The sequence below is a fragment of the Meleagris gallopavo genome, chromosome Z, assembly GCF_000146605.3.
Source record: "Meleagris gallopavo isolate NT-WF06-2002-E0010 breed Aviagen turkey brand Nicholas breeding stock chromosome Z, Turkey_5.1, whole genome shotgun sequence".
NCBI lineage: Eukaryota > Metazoa > Chordata > Aves > Galliformes > Phasianidae > Meleagris > Meleagris gallopavo.
The window spans coordinates 9,425,274-9,446,301 of record NC_015041.2 but is presented as its reverse complement, the minus strand read 5'-3'; the positions used below and the strand labels follow the sequence as shown (position 1 = coordinate 9,446,301).

General features: G+C 39.2%; 1 protein-coding gene across 1 annotated transcript; it reads left to right on the top strand.

Annotated features, from left to right (window-relative positions):
• Positions 1–76: 76 nt before the first annotated feature.
• Positions 77–20,762, top strand: PRLR (prolactin receptor; the record flags this gene model as incomplete). The annotated part of the gene is given in 11 exon segments (NM_001303159.1): positions 77–209; positions 2,308–2,477; positions 6,926–7,089; positions 8,627–8,768; positions 11,022–11,154; positions 12,841–13,010; positions 14,243–14,412; positions 15,923–16,067; positions 16,858–16,957; positions 18,866–18,935; positions 19,563–20,762. Coding segments are annotated over 11 exon segments (2,426 nt in total), but the record flags the coding sequence as incomplete, so codon positions are not given.
• Positions 20,763–21,028: the final 266 nt, after the last annotated feature.

Below are 21,028 nucleotides of genomic sequence, written 5' to 3'. Positions count from 1 at the left end.
AAAAACAAAAACAAAAAAAAAAAAAAAAACACTGTCCAACCCTAATATAACTAGTTGGATTTCTGCACTTCCCTAGGTCAATCATTCCCTGGAAAACCTAAGATAATAAGATGTCGTTCTCTAGAAAAGGAAACCTTTTCTTGTTGGTGGAAGCCTGGTTCAGATGGAGGACTTCCTACCAATTACACCCTGTTCTACAGCAAGGACAGGTAAAAAGCGGTGAATAAGTAAGTTATCAAGTGATGATTATGACAGAGTGAGGGACTGATAACGTTAATTTATGAAAGCTATTTTTTATGAATCCATGAAAGTTCAGATAGCCAACAAGGACTATTAATGGGTTTCCCTTGGTAGAAAAAAACATCACTGTTACCAGAACCAAACTTTCAACCTGCCCCTAATAAAAATCAGATGAGCTGAAATATCCTTGTCTGAACACACATAGGGAAAGATGTAATTTGTCCTTCTTATCAGGTGGCACACAGCTTTAATTTGAACAGCGTGCTTCTCTGAGGCAAGGAGCATCAGGGCACCATGAGGGCTGGGGTTTGTGGTAGTTTCTCTGGGGCAGGCAAAGCAAAGTCACCAGCCAGGGCCCTTCCTGCCAGCCGAAGGGAAGCAGGGTAGGTAGTGCGGCAACCTCAGCCCAAGGCATTGGGCACAATCCTGGGGATGGGGACAGCCCAAGGTTGTGTTGGGCAAGGATGTCACCCATGGGTCAAAGCCAGCTCAGTGGGGCGCATGGTTGGGTTGCAGGAAGCTGGAGATGGACCCTGCTGCTGTGGTCTGAAATGGAATCTTGACCAAAGGTAGAATGCGGGAGGCTGGGCAATTACAATAAGGGCTGGGGGTGCCCTTAAGGCTTTCCAAGGAGCTATCACACATCTGGAAAAAGTCTATTTTAGAGACTTCCCTGTTTGAATTCATAGTCAAGCCGGTGGCTCACAAAATGGGGTAAAATCAGATGTGGGTATTGCATCTCAAAACTTACTGGTTTGGTAAATCTCTGATGTCCTCATGCTGTTTAAGAATAGAATGTGCATTTGCTTAGCTATTTTGCTTAACCCGTGCTTCTTAATATAAGAGCCCTTCCTTCTTTTAAAAAGAGGTCTCATAATATGTACAAGTAAGCAGGGAAGCTGAGATTGAATTTCATTGAATAAATCCAGTGAGGTTCAAAATAGATACGGTAAAGCCTCAGACATCCCTGCTTTAAATTAAACCAACTCCAGATCACTTGTATTAATTGATAAGGGTACACCTTTTAATGAAGTTACCACAGTCAAAAATGAACCGAGAGAGATGACGTTTTCCTTATCCACAATGAGCATATCTGTAGAACTTTTATTTTATGAAAGTCCAGATGTTTTGATCTTGATCAGAATAGAACTTCTTATGAGCATTTTACATCATACCAGTCACAGCCCAGAAGAGTGGAGATGGGTATAGATGCTTATCATTTTTATTAAATCTGATGAAACATAAGTGTTGCAAAGCATTCCAGATCTAGGCCAGAGTTACCTTTCTTAACTTGTCTCAGGTGCAGTCCTCTTACACTCATCTTTCCTTTGTGAACTGGGACGAAGCTGCACGGACACTGAAAGATCTTGTTACAACTGGTGTGTAGATCATGACAATGAAGTGAATAAAATGTGTCCCTGAGCCATCTGAGATGATGCTTTGTGTTTCTGCAGCTCTTCACCTAGAAAAAGTCTGAGTGTATCACCCAGTTCAGCTTTAAGGAGTACAAAACACTCCTCCAAAAAAAAAGCTGAAGACTCCTAAGGTAGAAGACAATATCTAAGAGATATGACCATGCTCACATTCAAAAGCAGATAAATGAACACATTACTGAAAACAAAATAAATAATAAAACACTCTTATGCCATAGAGCCCATCAGGTTACTTTCCAGTGAAAGTACATAAAGAAGGCATTTAGCAATTTTCCTTCATTAGGTAAAGTGTTTAATATCTGCCTTTTAACTTGCTTCTAAATGTTTTTTTAAATTACTTTGTATTGTCTCCGGAAATTTCTTTTTCCGTTCTTTTGGCAACACGTTATTGTGTATAAAAAAGCAGATAAAAACTTTCATCCTGAGCAACTGCATAAAAATAGCTTTATGAGTCAATGGAGCATTTATGGTAATAGCATTTGACATTCACTGAAATGTTTCCCAGAGATGGGGTTATATATAGGCTTAAAGTTTAACATTTTAAAGGTCTGTGCTGAATTTAGGCCATTACTAGAAAATTATCTACTTTGATTCACTTCCTAAACTTTGATTTTTTTAAATCATTTTATTTCAGTGAAGAAAAAATCTATGAATGTCCAGACTACAGAACATCAGGTCCCAATTCCTGCTACTTCAATAGAAACTACACTAATTCGTGGACAACATATAATATCACTGTAACAGCAACGAATGAGATTGGAAGTAACAGCTCGGATCCTCAGTATGTGGATGTGACTTCCATAGGTAAAAAAGGAAGAATGAAATGCAAAAAAAAAGAAAAAAAGCAACATAGTTTGAGAAGTTTCTGTTTTTTAATCCAAGAACAAGTAGTGGTGAAAGATTTATTTCCTCATAATATGAAACTTGCTAATGGAGGAGTGTTTATCTGCCAATGATCTGAAGTGAAGTAGGTACCTCTAATGTATGTGCAAACCGCATTTTACTTCCAAATCATGTAAAAGCATATTCTAGCACTACCTTAATTGTGGCTGAAAAATTGCTCCAGTTTCTAGTTACCTACAGTATTTCAGTTAGAGTCAGCTGAGTCTAAACAGTTTTGTAGGCTCCTAGCACTGCAGATTATCAAACTTTCAAATTAGGTCAAACTGTCAGAAGTGTTCCAGACTAGGTTTTCCCAATGTAAACATCTTTCTGGTTGTTGGCATTGCAGTCTTGGAAGGGTAAAAATATGCCTAAGAACTTCACATTTTTTGTTTGTTTTATGCAGTATTTCATATTCTTAATTCCATTCTGTTTTCTGCATACAACATATTCTACAGTGTACACAGTCTTTTTGGCCACACTTTCATTTTACAAGAGTGGCTGAATGAAATTATTATTTCTGTTTCCTTAGCCCAACAAATTCAGAGTTAAGTCTAAGATTTGCTGATACTGTCTTAAATTAGTAGCCAGTTAACATCGTTAGAGAGAAAAGGCAAAAAAAGTCTGTTGTACTGTAACTTCACAGAGGGACTGAATAATCTGAAATTAATACAATGAATTACAAAACAAAAAACAGAAAGACAACAGAATGGTTGAGGTGGTGCTGTGGTTTAACCCAACAGGCAGCAAAGCACTGCACAACCATTCGCTCATTTCCCTCTCCCAGTAGACAGGTATTGTGGTTCAGTGTGGCAGATCGCTGAGCACTACACAGGCATTTGCCTTCCCAGGAGGATGAAGGAGAGAATCAAAAGAAAAAAAAAAAAGAAAAAGCCAACAACAAAGTAGAGCTCGTGGATTGAGATAGAAACTATTTACTAAGAGAAAGGAAAACAGTTATGGCTGTATGTATGTATGTATATATATGAATGTGTAGAACAAGTGAGGCACAAGGAATTGCTTGACACTTCCCACTGCCCAACTGGACCCAAGTTGTGGAAGATAGCCAGAAGAACTCCAACCCCCTCCAAAACTCCTTCCACTTGAAGTTTCATACCATTTCATATGGTATGAAATATCCCTTTGCCAGTGTAAGTCAGCTGTCCTGATTCTGTCTCAGCTCCTTGGACCTTTCACTGAGAATGGCACTGATTTTGTACAATGCTGCTTATTAGCAGCTATAAACCTTGGTGTATTGTGACAGAATCACAGAATCACCAAGCTTGGAAAAGACCTCATCCAATCCAACCATACACCCATCACCAATAGTTCTCACTAAACCATATCCCTCAACACACCGTCCAAATGTTCCTTGAACACATCTGGAGTCAGTGACTTCACCACTTCCCTGGGCAGTCCATTCCAGTCCCTGACCATTCTTTCAGAGAAGTAGGAGTTTTCCTCTTAGAACCAAAACAGCATCATATCAAACACTATGAAGAAAACAATTCTATCCCAGCTGAAATTATGACAATAGGGAAGAGAACTGGAAAAATAACATAAAGTAGAACTTGTGAGTTGACATCAAAAACAATTTGCTAAGATGGGAAAGGAAGAGGAAAGGAAAACAATAGTAATAATAATTGTGTATATTTACAAATAAACTGTGCACAACAGTTGCTCACTACCCGCTGACCAATGTCCAAACAGTTCTGAAGCAGCAGCTGACTCCCTGACCAGATCCCTCAGTTTTATATTTTTTTTCACATGATACCTTGTGGAATATCTCTTTTGGCACTGCAGAGTAGCTGTCCTGGTTCTTTCCCCTACTAGCTCCCTGTGCCCCACCGTAATCCACTTCACTGGCAGGACAGTACAAGAAGTTAAAACATCCTTGACTCTGTGCAGCACTGCTCAGCAACTACTAAACCACTGCAATGTTATCAACATTGTTTTTCTCCTAAAGCCAAAACACAGTATCATACCAGGCACTATGAATTAAGATCAATTTTTTCTCAGCTAAAACCAGAACAAGTAAGAAGGGAATTCTGGATATATCTGATCCAACATGTGCTCAAGCACGGGTACCCAGAGCTAGTTGCCAGAACCATGTCCAGAAAGCGTTTCAAGATCTTCAAGGAGGAGACTCCATTACCTCTCTGGGCAGTGCTCTATCACCTGTACACAGTCGCTTCCTGATGTTCAGACAACATCTTGTTCTCCAGTCTGTCCCTTTTGCCTCTTGTCCTGGCACTGGGCACTACTGAAGGTAGCCTGGGTTCATCCTCTCTGTACACTTCCTTGATGTACTCAAGCACATTGATGAGATTTCTCCCTCAGCCTCTTCTTTTTAGTCTGAACAGTTCCATCTCTGAGCCTGTTCTCACAGAAGAATGCTTTCATTGCCTTGGTGGCCCTTTCTTTGAGTTCTTTCCAGCATGTCAATGTCTCTCTTGTACTTGGTGGGTCTCCTCCTCCAGCCCATACCTTAATAGCTTATCTAAGACAATCTCATGGGGATCAGTGTAAAAGGTCTTACTGAAGTCCAGGAGGACAGTATCTACTGTTTTCCCCTCATCCATCAGGCTGGTCATTTAATTACATAAGCTCAGCAGGTTAGTGAAGTATAACTTTTCCTTGTTGAATTCACCCTGACCACCTCTGATTTTCTTCTCCTTCAAGTGCCTGGAAATGGTTTCCAGAATTAGCTATTCCATTACCTTCCCAGGGATCAAAATGAAGCTGACCAGCCTTTAGTTCTCTGGGTCCTTCTCCTTGTCCTTTTATAGAAGAGTGATACTTTATTTCCTCCAGGCTTCAAGCACTTATTTTGGTTGCCATGATGGACCAAAAATTATTGAGAGGCCTTACAATCACATCTGCCACCTCCCTCAGCACTCACAGGTACATCACATTAGAGCTTATGACCTTACAAATGTCCAGTTTGCTCAGTTATTCCCTGACCTGATCCTCTTCCACTGAGGGCACAGTCTCCTTGCTTCGCCAACATCTTCCTGGGAACTTAGATTTCTGAAGGCCAGACTTTCTAGTGAAGACTGAGACAAAGAAAGTATTCAGTACCTCAGCATTTTCACTGTCCTGTTCAACCAGGTCTCCCATTTCATTCAGCAGGGGGACCATATTTTCTCTAGTCTTCCTTTGTCACTCAGATAATTGTAGAAGCCCTTGTTGACACCTCTGGCCAGATTCAATTTCATTTGGGCTTTAGCTTTCTTAATTCCATTCCTGGATGCACTGACGGTATCTCTGTATTATCCCCAAGTTACCCATCTTTGCTTACACACCATCTGTAGTTTTACTTTTTCTGTTCCAGTTTGGTCAGGAGATCCTTCTTCATCCATGCAGACCTCCTGGAAATTTGCCTGACTTCCTCTCTGTTGGAATGCATTGCTTTTGAGCTTGGAGGAAGCAATCTTTGAATAATAATCAGCTTTCTTTGGCCCCTCTTCCTTCCAAAGCCTTATTCCAAAGAGCTCTACCAAGCAGATTTTTGAAAAGGTGAAAGTCTGCTCTTCTGAAGTCCATGATTGTGAGGTTTGCTTTTCATCCTTCTTTCTGCCATAAGGGTTTTGAACTCCACCATTTCATGGCTACTGCAGCCAAAGCTGTCTGTGAGTTTCATACTCCCAAGAAACTCTTCCTTGTTGGTATGAATGTGGTCTAGCATAGCACTTCTTCTTGGTTCCTCCGTCACTTGGAGGAAGGAGTTATCATCATCACATTCCAGGAACCTCTGGGTTACTCATGTCCTGCTGTGTTGTCTCTCCAAGACATATATATTGGTTAAAGTCCCACATGACAAGAGCTTGTGAACATGAAGCCGATTCTGTGTAGAGGGCCTCATCTGCACAGTCTCTGTGGTCAGAGGGCCTGTAGCAGGCTTTCACTATACGGTTACCTTCACTGTAAGGTCACCTCACTTAGCCATGTATTTCCATAAACTCTCAGTCATCTCCTCATCCATCCCCAGGCAGGGCCAGTCATGGTAGCAATCCTATTACTTCTCTGTGATCCCAATGAGAATGTAGCCATATGCAGGTGTCATATACATGTTTATTCCCTATACTGTGTGCACTAGTGTATAGGCATATAACAGAGGCACCCCTAGCATGTTGTCTTCTAAGCTTACTCTCTGCTAACCTGTAAGTGCTGGAGGTGACCCTGCTTAATCCCCATTTTATTAATTTTGTGATCCCTATTACGTCACTCCATGCCCTTTGTTCAGCAGCCTGTCTGTCATTGCTATGAAAAGAAAAAAAAACAACAAAGGAGGTATCTTTTCAGAGAAAAATTAATCATTGAATCATTGAATACGTGAATCATTAATGGCAAACTTTTCATTTGTACAGTTCAGCCAGGTTCTCCTGTGAATCTCACACTAGAAACACAAAGATATGCTAATATAATGTACCTGTGGGCAAAATGGTCTCCACCTCTATTAGCTGATGCCAGCTCTAATCATTTATATCACTATGAGCTACGACTAAAACCTGAGGAAAAGGAAGAGTGGGAGGTAAGAGAAAAATATATGCATAAATGCTTTTCAGTGAGTTCTACTGTCAGAATTTAATTGGTATTATAAAAATCTTAGTTTCCATAAGGATAGTAGAATTATTAATCAATAATGAAATACTGTTATACAAAGGAAAATTCTGTCATAGTTTGTAGAGAGTGAAGGTAATGGTATTTGCATAATTATCCTAAGGATGTTATATAATAAAATGAAAAGTAAATAAATCTAGTTAGCTTACTGGTTGAATATGTAATTGTGATTTTCATCAATATGTCTACTTCTGAGTATCACAATAAGACTCTGCTCAGTTTGCAAAGTTTAAGCAAAATGGTCAGTTCGGTAATTCATTAAAATATTATTAATGAGAAATCAGTTAACTATGCAATCAAAAGTCAGTATCAGCAATACAAGAGCTAAATCACAATACTAGGCACTCAAAAGACACCTACAAATTTCTAAATGCATATCTACAACTAATCACAGAAATATGCTATATGCAGAGATTCCCCTCTGACAGGATACAAGCACATCCAACTCTCTGCAAGTGCAAAATCTCATATTGGTACCCATTTCTTCAGAGGACATGGATGCCTTGACTTAACACAAACCCACTCTCTATCCTAGAGTACACTAAACTGTACTCTAATGAGAGAGTATCCTATGAAGTCACACACGTGCATCTGGGTTTGGGTCCCTGCCTGTGGCAGCCCGTGCTGCCTGTAATGCACAACATCAGGGAGGGATGCCACTCTGTCTAGCTTAAGTAGAAGTCACAATGCTAACAGAGCAGCTTCTGATAGCATCAAACTGAAACTGCAGCTACTGTGGTTTCCTGTCTTCCCTCAGCACTACAAATGGTCGTGCTTCTTTAATTTCACTTTTTAAGCTGACTCTTTCAAAAGTCTCTCAGTAACTCCCTAGTTATTCTTAATTGGCCTTTGAGTCATCATCCCCCTCAACATGATTTGCTGGGACAGTCTTCCTCTCTCTGAAATTTTGGGGTGTTCTACTCACACCATTTACATCGCTATTTTCAGCTGTTGCCATTTTGTTAGGAGTAGGCCACAGTATTCCCACAGCTGAGAAACCAGGGTAAAATGTCATCCTTAAAGTTACATTCAGATGACCTCAGTGCTACCTTAATAGCTGTTGCTTTACAGGTGGAGAAAGCTGCTTGCCTAGAGGGACTTCTAAAGAGAGACTGAATGGGCCTAAGTAAGGCATTTTAATAGTGAGCTTTTAAAACTGTCCTCTAAGAAGTGTTAACTGTCTGGGAGTTGGACAACCGAGAGTGTTCTTTGCATTGTGGATCTGAGGGAGTATTAGCTTGCTAGGAGGTCTACAGTTCTCAAGAATCATGATCTCAGTGTCACTGAAGAGCTTTCCTGTTCATTCAGTTGTTAGCTTCACTTCTTTGTAATTAACATCCTAGCAAATATGCAGCTGAAAATGTTGCCTTTCAGAAGTCAGTGACATAAGCATACTTCTTGATGATTTATTTGTTAAAATGCCCTAATTCCTTATTGTTTTTTTCCAGACAGTACCTGTTGGAGTACAGACACAGTGCAAAATAAATAGGTTAAATGCTGGCATGAGGTATGTTGTTCAGGTCCGTTGTATGTTAGACCCTGGAGAATGGAGTGAATGGAGCTCTGAAAGACGCATTCTGATTTCTGGTGGTAGGTGGATGATTGCTGTTCTGTTAGCTGTGTTTAAAATACAAGTAGTTCAGTGTTGCAAAAGGTACCTATAAATGCTAGCCCTGAAAAACTTCACACAGATGCTTCATAGTGCTGGAGGAACACCTCAGTGCATCTTATCATATTTTTGTGTCACTACATATTTGGTCTTGCTGATCCATTTATCATCTTGCAAAACTCTCTATGACAAACAGTGTGAAGTTTACTAGGAAGTCACTTCTAATACAGGTGTGGTTACATAAATTTTTGGTCATGTCCTGCCACTTAAAAATTGTGGTGATTTCACCTGTAACTAAAGATACCAGGTAATAGTACTTCTGTTCATTTGTTCAGTAACAACTGGACTGAAATTATTGCCCTGCCTAACAGACCATGACACAGCAGCTACCATCGCATGGGAGTAATTATCTGTATTCTGTTGGAACGTTAAGTGTTCCAACAGAATGAGCCATGTTGCCTCAAATCTTCTTCTACCACTAACTGTATTATTCATTGTTTGACATGGAGATTGCTGAAGTGCTCTTAACAGAAGAGTATTTTTAAAATGTCCCACTTTCTGATCTGCCCTAGGCAATTATAGATTTGGAAAATCAATGGCCCTACTCTAAATGATAGAGAATATATATTTTGATATAATAAGACCATATTTTGCCATGGATACATAATTGCAAATGTTTCAAGAACATTAGAGGTTTTTTTAGCATCAAACTATTCAAAATTTAAGCATCTTCTCAGCCCTATTTTTTGCCCAAATGATTTTCTTGAGACTATAGTAACATCATCAGAAATCCACATAATTGTAAATTGCTTGGCAGGAATCAGGCAATTAGAAGGAGTACTGAGCATAACGTCACTGTAGGAGGAAAAACAAGAATTACTTCTTTGTGCCTTTTGAGTCATCTCAGCATAGGCATTTCAAAAGAGAACTACTGGCAGGTACATAAACACACAGGCAAACAAATTCTTTTTTTTTTGTCCTGAGCCAAAACAAATGACAACATATTTTTTTTCCTGGAATAATCAACAGCATTTTAAAACACATTTTTTGAAGAAGAAAAAATGCTTATCTAGATGATGGACTGAGTAAATCATTTTATAAAACCTGGTGTGATGGTATTGAGAATCCTTTATCAGATTTGGGATGCAGAGGAGAGCCAAGTCATAGAACAAAAATGTCGTTCCTCATTGTATCTTCAGTGGGAAAGGGTTTTGAATCTAGGCTGAAGTTGCAGGCTACTGTCCTAGCCACTGAACACTATTTCTTTCTTGTGCTAACAGTGAAGCAAAATATTTTCTTGCCTCATAAGGAAAAAAAAGAAAAAAATATTCATAGAATCATAGAATCGCCAAAGTTGGAAAAGACCTAAAAGATCATCCAGTCCAACCGTTCACATATTTCCAATAGCTCCCACTAAACCATGTCCCTCAACACAACATCCAGTCTTTCCTTGAACACCCCCAGGGTCGGCGGCTCCACCACCTCCCTGGGCAGTCCATTCCAGTGCCTGACCACCCTTTCTGAAAAGTAATACTTCCTAATGTCCAGCTTGAATCTTCCCTGCCGTAGCTTGAAACCATTCCCTCTGGTCCTATCACTGATGACACGAGAGAAGAGGCCGACCCCCAGCTCACTACAACCTCCCTTCAGGAAGTTACAGAGAGCAATGAGGTCTCCCCTGATCCTCCTCTTCTCCAGGCTGAACATTCCCAGCTCCTTCAGGCTCTCCTCATATGGCCTGTGCTCCAGACCCATCACCAGCTTTGTTGCCCTCCTTTGAACACGTTCCAGGGCCTCAATGTCTTTCTTGCAGTGAGGGGCCCAAAACTGGATATAGTACTCGAGGTGCAGCCTCACTAGTGCTGAGTACAGGGCAACAATCACCTCTCTGCTCCTGCTGGCAACACTGTTTCTGATGCGATCCAGGATGCCATTGGCCTTCTTGGCCACCTGGGCACACTGTCGGCTCATGTTCAGCCAAGCATCAATCAATACCCCCAGGTCCATTTCCTCTACGCAGTCCTCCAGCCACACCGCCCCAAGCCTGTAGTGTAGCCTGGGGTTGTTGTGGCCGAAGTGCAGGACCCGGCATTTGGTCTTGTTAAACCTCATCCTATTGGCTTCTATTATTATTCTATTATTTTCTAGTGCTCCTTTTGATTATGTTTTATAAGCTCTGGAGTTGACTTAATGCATTAAACAAACTAATTATTTTGTTCATGTATCTCTTGCAGGACTGTCACCTCCTGAAAAGCCTACAATAACCAAATGCCGCTCCCCAGAAAAGGAAACATTTACCTGTTGGTGGAAACCCGGTTTAGATGGAGGGCATCCTACTAACTACACTTTACTTTACAGCAAAGAGGGGTGAGATGCTGTATATAATTATTTACTATTTTGTGATAAAATCAAGCTTAATTGGTTTTTGCATTTAAGAGATACGATTTTCTTTGGCTTTTGTACAAGTGACATATTCTGGAATAGTACTAGCAACAACGTATTTAAGGTTGAAAAAGGATCTCTTTATAGTGTTGGGTTTTTCAAATTGCTGTGAATTGTAATGGCGTAGATAAACTGCCTTGAAAGGTGCAGTGGTGCAGGAACTGCATATCAGTGTTTGCAAAACAAAGGCACAGCTGTGTAACACCTTGACTACATAGCTCCAGGAAAAAGGTTTTCAAAAATGACCAGAGCTGCTTCAGGGCTAACTAAAGGTTAAAGCATGTTACTGAGGGCACTATCCAAATGCCTCTTCAACACTGACAGGCATGGGGCATCAAGCATTTCTCCAGGAAACCTGTTCCAGGGTTTGACCGTTCTCACAGTAAACAATTTTTCCTAATGTACAGTCTGAACCTCCCCTGTTGAGAACCTTAACATCCTTTTTGTATTGTGGAGCACACAACAGCACACAAATCTTGTTGAGGCTACATCAAAACCATATATAGCAGAGAATCACCTCTTCTGATTGCTAGCTGTGCTATGTTCAATGCCCCCACAAAGCAGTTTGCCCTCTTGGCTGCCTGGGCACACTGCTGGCTCATGCTGAGCTGCTGTCTCCAGCCCTGTAGGTCCCTTCCTGCTGAGCTGCTCTCCAGCCACTCATCTCCGATCTGTGTCTGTGTCCAGCATTGCTCTGTCCCTGATGCAACGCCAGGCATTTGTCTGTGTTAAATGTCATGCCACTGCTGACTGCTGAATGCTCCAGTCATCCCTAGGTAGTCAGCAGCTCCCAGTTAAGTGTCTCTGGTGAACGTGCTGAGGATGCATTCTACTCCTGCATTCTAGAACACTGATAATTATTTAATGAACAGAAATGAACCTAGAATGGAGCCTTGGGAAACTATTAGTGGCAAACTGGCAGCAGGGCATAGCCCCATCCCCTGCAACCCTTCAAACTCTGCCATTGAACCATTTGAGTAATTGCTTATCTCACAATTGAACAATTTATTCAGAAAAATCCTGTGAGGCGGTATCAAAGGCATTACTTTTGTACTATCAATTCTCCAGGCATCCTGGAAAAAAGTGCTATGTGTTCTTCATGTACTTTCTTTCGGATTACTACTTTCTTTGGGAAGCTTGGGAATGGATTTGGAGGACAAGTACAAATCATATGTTTTTGAGGAACAGGTGGTAAAAGACACAAATTCTGAAAGCATATGATGTGGGCAGAATTAATTTCAATGCAAAATGAACATTGGAAATTTTCTGCTTTTAACAGATGGGTTAGAAGACTTTGGCAATCGTTTAATGGCTCTCAGAAACTTTTGAGGGCCGTGTAGTAGAGAAAGGCATTCAGAAAAGCAATAGTTGCACTCTACTACTGCATGTTCAAGAAGCCTGCACACTCTAGGCTTTGTAGTCTCAGTTTTGGGGTAGAGGAGTTGGGTTCTTTAGTTGCTTTTTAGTGTGAAAGCAGTATTATGATTTTTTTCACATTGTCAGGCATATAGAATCAAATCCAGCCCTATTGAACGTTACTACAAATGCAACTTCTTGTAAACAAAGTCATGTGTTTTAGTCTGTGTAATCACTGTGATTCTTTCATTTCAGAGAAGAACAAGTTTATGAATGTCCAGATTACAGAACTGCAGGCCCCAATTCCTGCTACTTTGATAAAAAACACACTTCTTTCTGGACCGTATACAATATTACTGTCAAGGCAACTAATGAAATGGGAAGTAACAGCTCTGATCCTCATTATGTGGATGTGACATACATAGGTAAGAGACTGTTTTCTGTGGAACCAATTAATTCAGGGTTATCAGTTTTGATACGATATTTTTTATTCCAGCTCTTCACAAAGGCTGTAGTATACCCAAGTTAAAAATATGTAAGAACAGATACCATCTTGTCTGTTGTAGTAGTAAATCAGAATTCATCCTCGTAGCATTTGAAGGCCAAAAGTGCTGAAAGCTTTAAAACTGCATTCAGATAATCATTTATTGGATCCACATATTTCCTCCAGTCAAGCCATAAGAAACACCATCTTGTTAAAATCCTTTTCTACCAACTTAATTCAAATTGACCTTTTAACTAGTAATATCTAAATTCTACTACCTGAAAGTGGTTTTCTGAGATTTGATTTTCCCAGGAGAAGCTGAATCAGTGTTTTTATAGCAGTGTACTGATAATCTCTCAGATTTTTTCTACAGAAAAACAGACTGTGGACAAGTATTTAGGTTATTTTCTAAGGGAAAGAACATTACTGCAAATAATGATTCTTCTATCAAGGTTGTGGCTGCTGAGAACCTGATAACTGAAAAAGGGCTTGTGGAAAAAAAATGTGTTATATTTTACCTCTATGCCCTGACATCTTAGTAAACTTTGCATCAGAAAGTGGTAAAACGCATGCATTATATGCAGGAGCTCTACCTGTGAACTGGGATAGCTGCAGGCCTGGCTGGCAGAAATCTACATTCCATTTTATTTTTGAAGCGTAGACAGGACTTTAGTATTACTGTTTTAAGTATCCATCCCTATGCACATCAGGATAATGCTGCTGTATTTTCTCAGTATTAAAGATTGAAGGGGACCAGTTTTGTAATTTAAATCTGTGTTTTCAGCATCCCTAATGGTATACACCAATTTTGTAAGATTATGATACAAAACAACATTTATAACACACCATTAAAGATGTTAACTTTCTCTTAGCTTTGAAATATAGTGTGGAGAAGTACAGCAACCATAAATGATGATGTGAAAAAAATATGGTTTAGGTGGTAAATGATTCAGGCAAATTTCAATATGAACTCCATTTATTTAGAGTTCTTCAGTGTCTTCAAATTTATAAATCCTTGTTTATCAGGAAATTCTTGCTTCCTGTATTCGAGCAGTTCCAAGTTACTAGACACAATGGAGGTGGCAATTTGCCCCACATACCACTTCATATATTTTCCTAAGATGCAAAGAAAAATTATTCATACTTTTACTATCAGTTCTCTTATTTTAACAGTACAGCCAGATCCTCCTGCGAATGTAACTTTAGAATTAAAAAAGCCAATAAACAGAAAACCATATCTGATGTTGACATGGTCTCCACCCCCACTGGCTGATGTCAGATCTGGATGGCTTACCCTCGACTATGAATTGCGACTGAAGCCTGAAGAAGGAGAGGAATGGGAGGTAAGGATCTTGCAAGTTTTTCCTTAAGTTTTTCTTGATCCGTTAGAGTTTGTTAGTTATGTCCCATACCTGACTATAATGAAGCAGACATATGGAATAATTCATCCTTTTTCAAAAGCAGTGCTTTTGAAACATATTCCTATTGTGAAGACTCGTATCTCAGATGCTGCTGTGTGATAGCAGGTGATGAAGTACTTATTTTCAGCTGTGGCCATTATATACTAATCATATTGGCACAGTAGTTTAAATTGTTAGGTCTCATTCTGACAGGTTTATTTTTTCTGGTAATTTGTTCTCAACCACAAATACTTCTTACATGACAGAAAGCTTGATGACATGTAAAATCATGTACATTTGTGCAAATAACTATTAGGTAATAGTTGTAATAGTTGTTATAGTCACATAATAATTATTCTCCACACTCCAGATCTGCAACTCATACAAGCAGGGACAAATTGTAGCTCCAGCTATTGATATTTGGCTGTATTGCCTTTTTGTCTGCTGCAAAACTACCCAGCCATCTCTGTATCCTGCCTTCCCTCTGCCACTGTACATCCCAGATCCTTGGCCACTATAGAATCCACTGTTTATTCCCCGGCTCCACATTCCTTATTTCCTCTGCAGCTTCTTCCCCAGTTGTTCTTTCTTGCCTCCTTCAGTTCTCGCCATGGTGGGTCCCAGCATTGCCACATTTCATTTCTACTTGTCATATGCTCATGGTGTGTCTTTATAGCAGTTTAATTTGCACACTACAGAAGAGACTGATATCATCACTGCTGCATTATGTTAGAAAGTTGAACTACAGAAATAAAATAAATGTAAGATTACTTCAATGCCTGTGTAACAATTATTAGGAAGATACCCAGTTTTATGCAGGTCACACCAAAAGTAATGCTTCTATTTATTTCCATGGAAAATAAAACAGATAGAGCACAATAACACTATTTGATAGAACAAATTCTCAGAGAAAAAAACAGTTTTTCCAACATAGTCACCACCATTATCTGTAAATTTTCACCAGCAAAGAACAAGAGCCTGCGTGCCATGCTTGTAAAAAATCTGTGGCAGTGGAGATGACCCACTATCACCACTCACACACCACTCACAGCACTCACTGCCTCACTGTGCTCACAGCCACTGTTTGATCTCTATAAACATTCAGCAAGCATTAGTGAATGTCAGTAGGTGCCATTTTTTCCACATGGAGGAATTCAGTGACACACTGTTGCTTCACATGCATTTGATATCAGACTCCATTCTGTCAGACTGCTCCTCTGCTGCCATCTGTTGCGCAGCAACAAAATGTAATGGTGTATTGGTGGGAAGATTCCACCCCTACTGACATTCCACCAACATCTCCACCTCTGACATCATGGTCCAACATCATAAAATAGGAAGCATTACTTTCAGAACAGCCCTCATATGTTTTATCAGGACTAAACTAGCTATGATTTTCTTTGAAAAATATCTAAATTTTATATGGATTTTATGATTTTTAATTCATTTTCAGACTGTTTTTGTTGGACAGCAAACACAATATAAAATGTTTAGTTTAAATCCAGGAAAGAAGTACATTGTACAGATTCACTGCAAACCAGACCACCATGGATCATGGAGTGAATGGAGCTCAGAGAACTATATTGAAATTCCTAATGGTGAGTGGCCGTGTGCCTTTCAATAGCAGTTGTTTCATGGAAGTTCATGTAATACTTCTGTTAGTTGTCTGTAGCACCCATACAGATTGACAGCCCACTGTTTCCTAGGTAGGAATATCATTGCTAAGGTAACTGAATGCTCAGCTTTCCTGCACTATAGAGGACAGTTAGCTTACCCTTCATTAATCTTAGGAGTTAAACAGGTGAATCAATTTTCTTACAAACTTAAAGCACATCCTTTCTGTTTATGCCTCATTCATATTTGTTCTCATGACAGTGGTTTTTAATAAAAAGAGTGATAATAACTTAATTAAACGTGCTAGGTAGACAACAAAGTGACTTCCTGCAGACAGTAACAGCTCTTCCTAATGCTTTATTTGGAAAAAAATCAGAAAAAACATTTCAGTGTAAAAAGTGTTGCATTAAATAGAAATCTTTAAAAATATATAATCGTAGACCATTCTACCCGAAATTTAATTATGTCTGTATTTGATAATGAAATTACTAATGTTAGTGAATTTGAACCCTGTGAAAAATATTTCCATCTTCATGCATTTTTATAACTTTTTCACAGGAGTTTATTTCCTGCACAATGCTATTAATAAGAAGTACATTAATTACCAGATGTTGCAGTGATTATTGAGATATGTCTGTGCTAGTAGAGGCCTCTAGATTCAATACCAACTTTGAAAGATTTAACCACTTTTTCAAATAAAAGAAATGTGATACTTTTTGTGTATTCTGACTGTATTTCCTAATGCATCCTTAAATAATTCCCTTTGTTTCCTAGACTTCAGAGTAAAAGATATGATTGTGTGGATCGTCTTGGGTGTCTTGTCATCTCTCATTTGTTTAATCATGAGCTGGACAATGGTTTTAAAAGGGTACAGGTAAGTCAGAAAATTCATAATTCTGTGTAGCTGTCAACTCATAAAACTTTTCCAAAAATAAGCTATTAACAAGCCATTTACTTTCATATTGATTTTAGCCTTCTTAATAAGAGAGATACATAGCATAAATTACTGATTTATTACTTTGTATTTGCAACTGGTAGAGAAGTATTTCTGCTCTTTAAGTCTCAGTCTTCTTGGCCTTTTTGGTAAAGACAACTGGTATTAGATCTGACCATCCCAGTTAGTCACTAAGTACTTAGCAGATATCACTTTAAGTATTCCTGCTTCTATTGAAGATGCACATCATAGGTTTAGCCTAATTTCCTAGTGGAAATAAGGTTATATTATGAATTTAGTCTTTCTGCCTACCTGTCTGTCAATTCCCCAAATTTATTAAACTGTACTGTAATTCTAGCTAAATCTGAAAGGGAAAGGTGTCACAATGTTTATATTTTTCATACAAGTCCAGCAAAGATAATGTCTGAGCAGATCAAATGATGGAAAAGCTGATGGAAAAGCAATCAGAAGTCATTCATCATTAGTATGAATCAAATGACAATCAAGTATGTACACAGAGACCCACTGATCTTCCTGAACTGTGCCCAACTGAGTTAGTCAGTGATGAAGTTACAGTGCATGTTCTATTGGCAAATTTGCTGAGGATGCATTCCGCTGATGTAAATGAACAGGACTGGCCTTAGAATTGAGCTCTGGGGAACACTGCTAGTAACTGGCATCCAGCCAGGTGTAGACTTATTCCCTGCAACCTTGGAACTCTACAATTAAGTCAGTTCATCACCCACTGGGTATGAGCCTGTTTGTCTCACAGTTGGACCATTTGTCCAGAAGGATGCTGTGAGGGACAATATAAAAGGCCTTACTGAAATCTAAAAATGTTACATTTCCTGCCTACCTTTCATCCATCAAGGAAGTGACTTTATCAGAGAAGGAGGTCAAATTACTAAGATAGGATTTTTCCTTCATCCCATCAGTCTCTCCAGTGTTGAGCTAATAGAACTATTCCTTTACAATTTCGGTGACCACATATGGAAAGTCACTAATCATGGTCCTCTATCTCTGAGGTCTAAGCAGACCAAGCTCTGTTGTTACTGTTAAAGACTGAGGAAAAAAATATTTCCACTTCTTCGTCCTCCTTAATTGCTTGGTGACTAACCACTACAGATACCAGTCCAATGTTTTCCTTTGATTATGTCTTGCTGTTTAACGTCTTTTTTGTTGTCTGGCACCCCACTGGCCCATGTGAACGCAAGCTATGCCTTTTCTTGGTTTCTCTCCAGACATTAACTGTAGCTCTGTTCTGTTCCTAAGCATGACCTTGCTTCCAGAGATCATATACTTTCTTTTTCTACCCTGTTCAGCTAGGCTGGTCTTCTGCCGCAGTTGCTTGACTAGCAACAGAAAAAAATTGCCTTTTCCGTGGCTTTTAGAAGGTGGTTGTTAAAAAGTGACCAGTTCTGTATCTATCTATATCTATCTATCTGTATCTATAGTGTAGATTCCTGGGCTACACTGCTAACTAGCTCCTGTAGTTCTGTATCTATCTATATCTATCTATATCTATCTATCTATCTATATGTATACCTATATCTATCTATCTGTATCTATAGTGTAAATTCCTGGGCTACGCTGCTAACTAGCTCCCTGAGAAGCTTAAGATTTGCTTTTTTCAAGTCCAGGGTGGCAACTCTGCTAAACTTTTTTCTTTAGTCATCCTTTTCTTTTAGTTGTCTCCCCGGGGCCCTGAATTCTCATCTGATAGACCTCAGGCTTCCTATTGCATGTCATTGGTACACACATGAAAGAGATGGAATGGGTAGGAGAGGGCCTATACTTTTATCTCCTGCATTTGTTCTGTTTGTGTTTTGTTTTGTTTTGTTTTTCTAGGATGATAACTTTTATCCTACCACCAGTTCCAGGACCAAAGATAAAAGGCATAGATACACATCTGTTAGAGGTGAGTTCCGTTGATAAAAGCAAAAGAATTTGCCGTTACTTTTCCAGATTCTGTAACAGTAAAAATAATTACCATAATTAAATATAAAATAGATTTAATTTAATCAATGTTAAAAATAAGCAAAACTTTCAGGTTGATCATCAGGAAGGTAATGTATGAGATATGGTTTTGCCTGCACTAAAAGTAGTAGGACATTTGATGACAGGGAGTGTAACTGCAGTTTCTTCCTGGGGCACCACAAGATCTTAATTCCTACGTGATCTAAGTAGTTCTTACGGAAGTCGTTCTCCACAGTCACTTGCCATGCTGAGAAGACACAGGCATAGCTGATCTGTCATTCTCCTCCATTTTCTCTTTGCCAAACCTTTGAAGCCCTTATTTGCAGAAGTTCCCCAGTTCTTCCATTTTAGAAACATGAAGTCTGGGATTGTCTCCCTCCAGCGGGAACTCAGGGGAAGTTCTCTTGTTCTTTCACTATTTTCTGCAGTTGTGTAAATTCATTTTAAATCTAGAGTTGTAGAAAGTGTTTGCATACTAAATATGTAAACTGTTTATAATTGTACTAGTCAAATAATCCCTACTGTTAGTAGTGAAGAAATAACACTGTCTTATCTGGTATGCCCTTAGACAGGGAAATCTGAAGAACTGTTGAGTGCACTTGGTTGCCATGGTTTCCCTCCAACATCAGACTGTGAGGAACTACTGATTGAGTATCTGGAAGTAGAGGACAGCGAAGATCATCAGCTTATGCCAAGTCATGACAGTGGTCGTCCCAGTAAAAATGCAAAAATTACACTCAAGGAAACAGACAGAGACTCAGGACGAGGAAGCTGTGATAGCCCTTCTCTGCTTTCTGAAAAGTGCAGGGAGACCTGTGCCCTTCCATCAGCACTTCAAATACAAGATGTAAGAGATGTTCAAGCAAAGAAAGCAGGGAAAAGGAGCTGGGAAAGTTACTGTGTAGCCTCAGAACGAAAAGCACTCCTTTTTAACAACGAGAGTGCAAAATCATCCACATTGCCTGCAGTTCAGTTACCTAACAATCAGCCTCCTACTTTTGCATATCACAGCATTGTAGAAGCTAACAAGATAACACTGACTACCACAAATATGAATGTTGCAGCAGTTTTGGTGGAAAATGAAGAAAGGCATCAATCACTATATTCTATCTCTGAAACCATCTCTGGAGGCATGGAAAAGCAAGAAGAAATGGAAAATTTGCATTCCAAAACTACGCAAACCACAGTGCAGGTCAGACAAAACAGATCTAATGAAAAGTTACCATTTTTGAATGCTGCACTCATGGATTATGTAGAAGTTCACAAAGTCAGACAGGATGAGGAACCAACAGTATTACTGAAACATAAAGAAAAAAGTGGAAAGATTGAAAAATACACTATTTCAGGAGCCAGCAAAGAATACACGAAGGTCTCAACAGTTATGAACCATAATATTCTAGTATTAATGCCAGATTCACGAGTTCTGCACACACCTACATCCCAAGAAGAACCCGCAAAAGAAACGTCTCAGAACCCTCAGCAAGGTCAAGTGGAAACAAACATGAGCTACTGTATGACAGCTCCACGTGACTGCCAAAGAGAACCTAGTGGATCAGAGTACATGGACCCATCCTCATTTATGCCCTCCTTTAAATAATTAAAAGTTTGATCACTCTTCATCAGGTAATGCTACAGAATGAATCAAATACAATCAGTATAATAATGCTATGGTTTAAGATTATGCTACTACATCACAACTGTAGCTTGTACCTTTTCCTAGCTGATAAGTCTGTGATCTACGTTTGATTTTGTTAATAGTTATGTAAAAAAAAAAAAAAAAGACACATAGCACATAGTTCCTTTAAAAAATAGCCTTCTACGTGTATTATATAAAGAACAGAATAAACTGTGGGTTGACATAATAATCATAGAAGTAAATCCTGGATCACTGACACACAATTCTTACAGAAGGAAATGTGGAAATGGTACTCTATGCCGTGAAAAATACATTATGAATTAATTATTCATTTCTGCAGTCCTTCTGTGATTTGATTAAACGTAAGGGAATTTGCAGATTCAACAAAGACTGAGATT